Source organism: Gossypium hirsutum, chromosome D04 (genome assembly GCF_007990345.1).
Source record: "Gossypium hirsutum isolate 1008001.06 chromosome D04, Gossypium_hirsutum_v2.1, whole genome shotgun sequence".
NCBI classification, from domain to species: domain Eukaryota; kingdom Viridiplantae; phylum Streptophyta; class Magnoliopsida; order Malvales; family Malvaceae; genus Gossypium; species Gossypium hirsutum.
The window spans coordinates 51941105-51951887 of NC_053440.1; the positions used below are offsets into that span (position 1 = coordinate 51941105).

Below are 10783 nucleotides of genomic sequence, written 5' to 3' on the forward strand. Positions count from 1 at the left end.
TTAAAATTAAAATTACATATAAGATATATAATTAAAATAAAATTATAAACTACATTTAATATATAAAAGTAAAAGTAAAATTAAAACTATATTTAAAATTAAAAAGAATTACATTAAACTAAAAAAGGACCTGAATATAAATTATGTAAACAAAGAAATACTAAATAAGGAATTTAACCCTCTCCATTTTCTTCACGAAGGGTCTTTTTGTTTCATTGAAAATGACTTTAGGAAAATGATTTTTAGAAAATGACTTACTTTCCTGAAAAAGTTAATATTTTCTGGTTATTTGGATAAATCTTTGTAAAATATATTCTGTTGTTTAACATATTTTTTAAAAATATTTCATAAAAGTTGTTTTCAATTAAACAGACATACATTTGAAATTTTTTTTATCTTTTTATTGTTTAATTGAGTTTATTTTATATCTATAAATTTATATATTTATATTGTTTTTGCATATATTAAAAATAATTTATTAAATTCAGGTTCATTACAACGTCAGTTTTTAGTTACATGACTACCAAGTGAGTATTTTTTATTTAAAAATGTGGTATCAATAAAATTGACAAAAAAAATTAAGAATGTCAACAGTTGGACTTGATTTTCAAATCTAAAAAGTACATGGACTAAATTCTTAAAAATAAAAGTATAGAGACTAAATTATAAATTTGTGAAGAATACATAGACTTATGACATATTTTAACCTTTATACTAAAAAATATTTATTATTAATATATTTATAATTGTAATAAATATTTATTATTCAAATATTAATATTGAATATTTTAAATAGTATGTGAAGAATATTATTTAAAATTATTATTTTTAAAAATTTATTATCAAAATAAAATTAAAATATTAAATAATTTATTATATGACTAAAGATAAAGAATTAAATATGTATGTTTAATAATATTGAAAAATATAATAATATATATTAATATTTTATTTCCCGAAAAATGATTTTCTGAAAATGGTGGTTTAATCGTGTAGGTGGTGACGGTTTCATCAGGGTGATAGAAGATTTTTGAGTTAGCACATGCAAACTCGAAATCAAAGCTAAAAGAAGAAAAAGGTAAATTCTTTTGTTTCTAAGAACTTGATCAGAGAAACAGAAGCTTTTGTAATTAATCTTTTTTTTATTCAAGTTGCTTACATTTTCACAATATGTTTAAGCTAATATTTATAGTTACCAAAATGTCGAAGGAGTGATTTTGTAATTAATCTTTCTTTCCTTTTTCATGTCAATATATCGTGTTTGGTTGGCTGTCATTACCATTGTTTGGTTCAGTGGAATGAGCTATTACGAGCGAATGCAGCCATTGTTGAATAGGGGGCATTTCTATTCCGTTTCTTCTCCACAAAATAGCTGATTCGGTGCCCAATAATTCCATTTTACCCTCCCCAATAATTCCTTTCGTTTTCCTCTGTCTCTTTGCCTCTGTTTTTTGTGATTTTGAAATCCCTTGCTTCATCGAAGACTCATTTGAGGTATCAATCTTTACTTCAACTTTGTGTTTGCCTTTTCATCTCTGTTTTAGTTTCAGATATATGTTTTTTTACTTGTATTTCAGTGGGTTGTTCTTGTTAGCTTAAAAACAATGTTTTATACCTCCCATACAATGGCAAAATCTTGAGTGGAACCTGGTTTTGGGTCTGTGATTTTTCTTTTTAGCCCCAACAAACATTTTAGAGGTCAACTAGAATTCTGATACACACTATTGAGAATATTGGAAAACCAGAGTGAAAATGGAGAAGCAAAGGAAAGATGGAGAGGTAGAGGCAGTCCCGGTAGTGATAGGTGGCATGGTTTTGGACATTCAAGCCACTTCTTCAATTCCTCCACATCCAAGAACCACTTGTCCTGGCCAGGTCTCTTTCTCATCTCTCTCTCCCTTCCTTTTTGTCCTTTGATTTATTGAAGTAAGGAATAATTTGTTCAGATATATTATGTACAAGGCGGCGTGGCCAGGAACATAGCCGAATGCATGACAAAACTTGGAGCTCAGCCTTTTATGATTAGTGCTTTGGGATTTGACATGCCAGGTCATTTCCTTTAAACCTTTCTCTAATGCAGCCTTATGATAATCTATACATTTTTCATAATATGGTTTACCAGGAATCAATTTGTAATATCTCTGGTAATCCTGAATATCATGTAATTATCTGATATCCATGGAACCTTGGTGCAGGAAAAAAATCTGAATAATCTAGTTTGATCACTGAGATACATATGCGCTTACCTATGCCCAATTTTATTTACATCAAAATATGTCTTAACCACCAGATTTGGGCTATTCCCTTCACCATTTCCTTGATACTAATATTTTCTCTTTCTTTCTTATCAGGAAATTTGTTGTTGGAGCATTGGAAATCTGCAGGACTACGGACAGAAGGTCAACCTTCGTATTGAAATTCATTTGTTCGTCATTTATTATGGTTGTTTTTTTATCTGCGGCAGCTACATGGTCATCTTAGTCCTGTTAATGTGATATATACTGCAGTCAGCTTGATCGAACTTCTTGTATTTCTAAAGAAACAGTGCTGATGTGACGAGCCACTTTAGTTGGGTTTCTGTGACATCTTACAGCTTTAAGTTTTTTGTTTGAGATGTACCAAAAAACCAGCTACATATACTCCACTTGTTTTTGGTTTTCAAGCAGGCATTAGGAAGCACAAGGATATTAAGACTCCCACAGTCTGTCATATACTTGATGTTACTGGAGAGGTGGCGGCTGGTGTTGCCAGTGTGGAAGCAGTTGTAAGTAGTGTTTGAACAAATTGTTTGTTTTATATATAACTAAAAGTAGTAACTTGTATAAGTTTTAAGAACTATACTTAAAATTTGAACTTCTTTGTACTCATGTGCGTGTGTTTTGACTTAATGCAGGAAATGTTTCTTACACCCGAGTGGATTCAACGATTCAAGCACACAATACATTCTGCTCCTCTATTGATGATTGATGCAAATTTGAGTCCTCCTGCTTTAGAAGTTTCTTGTCGACGTACTTTTAGAACATCACTTTAGATTTGTCTCTCCCCTGGGTTGGTCTTCAGCTTTCTGCTAACTATTACAACTTCTATTCATCACATGTTTGTTTGTTTTTCTGCAGTAGCAGCTGAGTCAAACGTCCCAGTGTGGTTTGAGCCTGTATCAATTGCAAAATCTAAAAGAATTGCTCCGATTGTAAAGTATGTGAGTATGCTTGTTTTGTGCAGTTTTATACTAATCCGTGATACTGTTTGTAAGTTACAGTTGAGTGCTTTCCTTGCAGTTATCTCTCTCTTGCTATCTTTTGGTTACTAATCAAGAGGTTTTCTGCAGATTACTTTTGCTTCACCTAATGAAGATGAACTAATTGCTATGGCAAATGCTTTATCTTCTCAAAATTTATTTCGTCCAATTGAAAGGAATAATTGTTCTACGGATACTTTGTTCCAGATGCTGAAACCAGCAATCTGGCTTTTGCTGGAGAAGGGTGTCAAAATTCTTGTTTTGACTATTGGTTCAGATGGTGTACTTTTATGCACTAAAGGGGAATCAATCTCCTGGAGAATTTGTCTGGAAAAGACGCAGCAACATGGATTTAGTCGACAGTTATTTGAAAATATGACATCAAGCTGTCCTTCAAATTTGTATTCTGATTCTAAGGTTCTTGAGAGAAGCCCAAATTTCTTAGCTGTGCATTTTCCTGCACTCCCTGCATCTGTTGTAAGGCTTACAGGAGCTGGTGATTGTCTAGTCGGTGGAATGATTGCATCCCTTTCTACAGGTTTAGATGTGATGCAGAGTGTAGCAATTGGTATAGCTGCAGCCAAAGCTTCGGTTGAGGTGGACAGCAATGTACCTTCTCAATTTAGTTTGCCAACAATTACAGGTACCTTTGATTTTAGATCATCACTGCTTTGGGTATTGGTTAAGCATTAATCTGCAACTTAAATATTTATCTGAATAATGTGGAAGTAAATGCCATTCCACTATGCAGGTGATGCCAGGATTGTATATTCAACTGCCAAACTTTTGCAACATCAATCTAAGCTGTAATGTCCAAAGAAGGGGCATGGAGTTTTGGTAAACACCCAAAGTTAGAGCTATATGTGCTTTGCCTCTTTTATTGTTATACAAAAAAAACCCTGGAAATTGCGACTTGAGCTTTTATACACCATATTTGCAGAATAAATAGCAATGCAGCCTTATATTTTGTTGGCATGACTATATCTTGTTTTCTCAGTCTATTATTAAACTGAATGGAACATATACTGATCTTTGTTGTTGTAAGGAATTGGATTGCCTTTGTTACTAAGGTATTGTTTGTTTTGGGGATATGAAGTTTGTTTCTCATGGTTTTACTTTTTTGAAATGCATCCGGATAAGGGTGAGCTTTGTTTTCCGAAACCATGATCCAATCCTTGACTAGATAACATGTGATCATTTTTTAACTCAATAATCATGGATTCATGTGTTTTCAGTTTTTTTTTCCCAAAATTTTTGCTTTTACCGATGCATACTATTAAAATGCTTTGCTTGTGAGTTGTCAGCTTTCATTTTCCAGCTTCGAGTTTGTCCTTAAAGATATTCTTCAACACATCATAGCAATCGAAGATAACGAACTTCCAACTCATAATCAAGAATTACAGCATGATATAGGATTGGACAAATCTTCCACATTTCGTAAAAACAATATTTTAATATAATTTAATATAAAAAATATTAAATTAATTTATATAAAATATGCTAAATATTCTAATATAATTTATTATAAAATATTAAATTAATTTATGTAAACTATGTTAAATCTTTTAATATAAAATATTATTTCCAAATTTCAAAAAATATAAAATAAAACATTTTATGTTTGAATATTATAGTTTGATAGAAAATATTATTCTTTAATATTAAATTGATATGGAAAATAAATTAAAATGTTAAAGGGCATATTCGTCATTTGAGGATTTTTTTTTTGCTATTACATATCTATTCCTGTAAACCAAACGTATAAATATTATTACAATACTCATTCCATTTTATTCAACCAAACCACTAATACGCATATTCAATTCTATTACAGTCCAATTCTATTATAGTGAACCAAACATGTCATTAAAGCATGTTTAGTTGGCTGTCATTACCATTCAATTAAAGCCTAATTTTGCGGGTCTACCACCAAACCATTTTTTGGTTCAATGGAATGAACTATTACGAGCTAATCAACCCATGGTGAATAGGGGCTAATGCAGGGAATAATGGGCATTTCTATCCCGTTCCTTCACAAAATAGTTGATTCGGTGCCCAATAATTCCATTTTACCCTCCCCAATAATTCCTTTAGTTTTCCTGTCTCTTTTCCTCTATTTTTTGTGATTTTAAAATCCCTTGCTTCATCGGAGACTCATTTTAAGTATCAATCTTTACTTCATATTTGTCCTGTTAACCTAAAAACAATGTTTTATACCTCCTATACAATGGTACAATCTTGAGTGAAGCTAGATTTTGGGTCTGTGATTTTTCTTTTTAGCCCCAACAAGCATTTTAAAGGTCAACTGGAGTTCTGATACATACTATTGAGAATATTGGAAAATCAGGGTGAAAATGGAGAAGCAAAGGAAAGATGGAGAGGTAGAGGCAGTCCCGGTAGTGATAGGTGGCATGGTTTTGGACATTCAAGCCACTTCTTCAATTCCTCCACATCTAAGAACCACTTCTCTTAACCGAGTCTCTTTCTCATTTCCCTCTCTCCTTTCCTTTTTGTCCTTTGATTTATTGAAGTAAAGAATAATTTCTTCAGGTACATTATGTACAAGGCGGCGTGGCCAGAAATATAGCTGAACGCGTGACAAAACTTGGAGCTCAGCCTTTTATGATTAGTGCTTTGGGATTTGACATGCCATGTCATTTCCTTTAAACCTTTCTCTAATGCAACCTTATGTTAATCTTTACCTTTTTCATAATATGGTTTACTAGGTTTCAGTTTGTAATATCTTTGATAATTCTGATTATCATGTAATTATCTAATATCCATGGAGCTTGGTGCATGATTTTTTTTGAATAATCTAGTTTGATCAATGAGATACATATGCTCTTACTTATGCCAAATTTTATTTACATCAAAATATGCATCTTAACCACCAAATTTGGGCTATTCCCTTCACCATTTCCTTGATACTAATATTTTCTCTCTCTTTCTTATCTGGAAATTTGTTGTTGGAGCATTAGAAATCTACAGGACTATAGACATGTCAACCTTCCTATTGAAATTCATTTGTTCTTCATTTATGATTTTTATTGTTTACCTGTAGCAGTTAGACGTGTTAGAATTGTAAAATAAATCTAAAATAAAATTAGAACTGTAAATCAGGATCTATCATGTCAAATCATCAAGAATAAAACTAGATGCGGAAGCGTACCTGAATCCATGAATTCTTTCAAGTTTTTCCGGATCTTGGGGATTTGATCTTTCAAATTAGCACACAAGAAATTCAGAGAATATTTGTTCTTTCCTAAGGATGGGATATTAGAAAAGATATCTTGTGTGTAATTTGGAGACCATAACCCTAATACTTATAACCTTGTCATATTAGTTTTAATTCCTAGATTTGATTAGAACTCAATTACTAGAGTATTTACACATATTTGACCCATACTTATTTAATAATTAAAGCCCAATAAAGATTAACTAAATTAGATCACTTTTAATTTGAACTAACCTATCATGATAGTAAATAATAACATGTAATTACTCTTATTATATATGTGATGTCTATATTTTCCAACAATCTCCCACTTAGACCGCATATTTATACTAATTACTCTATAATTATATGTCATTATATAACCTTATGAGCTCAAAATTTTACTATTATACCCAAAAGGTATTCCGAACAATCTCGTCCATTAATTATGTTAACATAGAACCAATGCGACTTTCGTTACATATATCGTAACTAAATCCATCCATGATCATGTATATTAACACAACCAAATAACATAGATCAAGTATGGATGTGTAGCATGGAAATTACATGCAATATGATCTAAACATGTCTATTTCCAACTGGTCCTCCTTAGTGAGATCAAATCTTACCAAAATCAAAGTGTGAATAAACCAAATAAACTTTATTTCTGCAAAAAATAAACTTAATATCTTTAAACTGAAATAATTGAAAATGTGTCTATAACATAAGCATTTAAAAGTACAAACTCCCACTAAAATCAAATATCCTTAAATGACATTACACCCATATGAGCAGTGTGCTCTTATAAAACCTTAGGTGTAGTCCCTTAGTAAGCGGATCCGCAATCATGGAGTTTGTCCTAATATGTTTTATAGGCACCTAACCACTCTGAACTTTTACTTTAACAACCAGGAACTTAAAGTCTATTGGAATAAAAGGCTGCAATTTGTTTTCACAATTTACACCTTAGTGACAAAATCTTGTATCTATATTCCATCAAAACTAGAGTCTGTATACCTGATGATCTCTAACTGATTAGATCTCTGATATGTGAGCATGTAATCTTTTGTTCTCTGAAAATACCTTATAACCCTCTTGGATGCTATCCAATGGTCCAAACCAGGGTTGTTTAAAATATCTGCCTAACATCCCAACAGTGTACATAATATTCTAATGTATACAAACCTGAACATACATTAGACTTCCTATTGCTAAAATGTAAAAAATCTTATGCATTTTTGTAATCTCAAAATCATTCTTAGGGCATTGATTGAGACTATACTTATTATTGACAAGCAGTATGTCATTAACATATAAAATCAAATATAGAACCTTACTCCCACTAAAATTATGGTATATACAATTATCGATAAAATTCATCTCTAAACCGAATGAGATAATCCTTTGGTAAAATTTGTAATACTATTGACGAAAAGTATGCTTAAACCCATAGATGAAGTTCTTTAATTTGAAAATAATTAACTTTGCATCATCAGGCACAAAGTTTTCTAGTTGTACCATATAAATGTATGATTAATGTTACCATTGAGAAACCATTAACTTAATATTCATCTTGTGATACCCAATTCTTGCCCGGGGCCCAAAACTGTTTACAGCCCACATTTGGCTGAATACAAACCAAATACATGAGGCCCAATAAAGCCCAAACCAATAACACTATACAGCCCGAATTTTTCAAGGTCACAGAAACCCTAAGAGGCTGATGGTTTCGGCGCCGCAACTACCCACGTTCAGCAAACCGTTCATCGAGCCAGGTCTTTGCTCACACGTTCGACAGTTTCCACAAGGCCCGTTTCCACGTTCGTTCCACCTGCAAATAAACCACGAATCACATCACAACAGGCAAGGGATAGGAGTTAATTAATGGTTATTAGTTTTGGGTATAAGAGGCCGATTGTAAATCGATTTTGGGGACCAAAATTTTGTATTGAAAATTAAAAAAGAAAATACAAGAGAAAAAAATCAGAAAAGCAATTTTGGGAAAGGTGATCGATTTTGCTCAAATTTTTCTGTTCTTTTTACTGCTTTGTTCTTTCTTTTTTTTTTTCTGGTTTCTTAAAACGAATAAATAAAAAAAAGAGTAAGGAAAGGAGGCTCTTACCAGTGGTGGTGCGCCGTCAATACCCTTGCTGCGCATCGTCTGAATCGGAGTTGAGTAGGGAAGGAGATTTCAGTGAGGAGCAAAGAGGGGAAGAAAGCAGTCCTTGTGGCTGCTGTTGTTGAAAAGGGAAATTATTTTAGGGTTTTAAAATGGGGTTTTATAAGGTTCAAAATGGCTTATTTCCATGATTGGTCCTCCTGTTTTACAATGCCTTTAAATTACTTTTTTTTATTTCTCTTAAATTTTGCTATATCTTTTATTACTGTTTCAATTTAATCCATGTGTTCCACAGCGTTTTGGGTAGTTTGCGAAAATTTCTCTTTTGATCCTCCTCGTGTTGGGCACATTTTAATTCGGTCTTTTTTTTTGTGTGTGTGTTTTCTATTTTTTAACTTGGCTTTAAAATTTCGTTTATTTTCATTTAATAATTAATTTGTTGTTTTTGTTTTTATATTATTATTATACCTATATATATACCCGCATATGTATCTTATTATATATATATACATATATATTTTAAATGGTTTTAACTACATATACATAATTTTATTTTATTCTTAGTTTTGTATACATATATATACGCACCTATATTTATATTTTATAATATTTTTATAGTTTTTATATATTTTATAATCCAAATATATTTTTTTATATAATGTATATACGCTATTCGGCACTTTTATAAATATATTTTTTAATCTTTTTATATGTACATATATGTTCCTATTTTTATAATTACTAGTATATTATGCTTACATTTTTATTTTTATGTAAACTTTATATATATATATATTTTATATTATTTTATTATTTTTGTATACATATATGTACATGCATCAACATCTTATCATACTTTTAAAGAAAAATATATTTTGATTTTGGTCGAAATGCTTAAATCATCATTTTAAAAAAAAAAATTTAAATATTTGGTAATCATGATTCTCGAGAAAGATCGTATCCTAATTTACTGGATCGTGATCATTTTTCGATGAATTTAGAAAGCTAAGTATTTATTTTACAATAAATTCGCAATTTTCAAATAAAACCTTATTCTCGGGAATTCAAAATGTCGGGTCCTAACTTACTGATCGTGACATTTCGTTATCTCGAACTTGTTTTCTCAAATTTTGCAGACCAGAATTATTTTTTTTTGGTGAGCCGATCACACCTTAATAAAGGATCGGTGGCGACTCTAATTTTTGTTTTTAAAGTCGATAACATATTTTTGTTTTCAAAAAAATGGTTTCGACAGCTTGGCGACTCCACTGGGGAACTCGTGAGTCGAGCCATAAATTGATTACTTGGTATGTTTGTGTCGAAAATTAAAGAATTTTTTTAAACCATGATTTCCCTTTTGCATTCATTGGTTTTTCATTGTATATATTTGCTTGATTAGCTTAAGGCTGTTAGTTTATTTGCATTTTGCATTTCATGGTCAATTTTACCCCTCTAAGTGGGAGTGAGAAGCTAGTCCTTCGTGAGGTTTTCACCTCCGTGCAGGGTAGTGGATCGCTTTCAGGATACATCTGTACCTATGTCTTCATGAGATTTTCATCTCCGTGTAGCCATAGGGAAATGTGTCCCCCTGAACTAAACTCGGTCTATATGAGCCTATAATGGGTGAGGATCGAGGAATCTGCTGGTTCGGGTACCCTTACTCTAGAAGTTAAAACCTCATATAGTGAACCTTAGGAACCTACCCTAGGTACAATTACTTTGAACCTTAGTAGACACCTAATTAGGAGTTTTTACTATTTCTTGGTTGTATTGTATTTAATTGTTACTGACTTTTTGTGTTTTACTCTGATTGCATGGCATTACAATTACATGGCATTCCATTATAAAGGTGTTGGTTCATATTCGGTTGCTAAACAGAAAGCTTACCATGGGAAATGGGTTTCTTGATAGAGTGGAGGACAATGCGGCTGTCCGAACTTGGGCTGAGATGACACAGCGCGAAAAAGGTGATAGTTTGGCCGAAGGGTACGTATCAGAATTATGGGACTTCACCCGTGTCAGCGTAGCTCAAAATAACTTGCAGGAGTTGAAGGAGATTTGGGATCAGTGGAATAATGAGGTTAGGCAGTTATTCTATTCAAATTATGGGGATTTACCTTATTTACTTGATATGAAGGTAGACAAGCGTTTTTTTCGAGCTCTTGCCCAGTTTTGGAACCCGGCCTACAGTTGCTTCACGTTTGGAAAG

At 32.0% G+C, this 10783-nt stretch overlaps 1 protein-coding gene across 3 annotated transcripts; it reads left to right on the forward strand.

Moving 5' to 3' along the window:
- The first annotated feature begins 1007 nt into the window (after window positions 1–1007).
- Window positions 1008–4327, forward strand: LOC107898945 (uncharacterized sugar kinase YeiI). Of its 3 annotated transcripts, XM_041090839.1 has the most exons (10): window positions 1008–1078; window positions 1295–1494; window positions 1746–1875; window positions 1963–2049; window positions 2352–2399; window positions 2667–2764; window positions 2894–3008; window positions 3117–3199; window positions 3329–3881; window positions 3990–4327. In XM_041090839.1, exons 4-10 carry the CDS (start codon window positions 1992–1994, stop codon window positions 4046–4048), a joined length of 1014 nt encoding a protein of 337 aa, XP_040946773.1. In that variant the 5' UTR covers window positions 1008–1078; window positions 1295–1494; window positions 1746–1875; window positions 1963–1991; the 3' UTR covers window positions 4049–4327. The 3 variants fall into 3 exon arrangements, with proteins under 3 accessions (XP_040946773.1, XP_016680010.2, XP_016680012.2); XM_016824521.2 differs by lacking the exon at window positions 1008–1078 and having other exon boundaries at window positions 1482–1494; window positions 1947–2049; XM_016824523.2 differs by lacking the exons at window positions 1008–1078; window positions 1295–1494 and having other exon boundaries at window positions 1578–1875; window positions 1947–2049; window positions 3968–4327.
- The last annotated feature ends 6456 nt before the right edge of the window (window positions 4328–10783 follow it).

Coding starts and splice junctions, on each gene's coding strand:
- LOC107898945 (XM_016824521.2), top strand. CDS start 1,753: ATGGAGAAGCAAAGGAAAGATGGAGAGGTAGAGGCAGTCCCGGTAGTG. Junction 1,876..1,946: donor GAACCACTTGTCCTGGCCAG/GTCTCTTTCTCA, acceptor TAATTTGTTCAG/ATATATTATGTACAAGGCGG. Junction 3,882..3,989: donor TAGTTTGCCAACAATTACAG/GTACCTTTGATT, acceptor TCCACTATGCAG/GTGATGCCAGGATTGTATAT.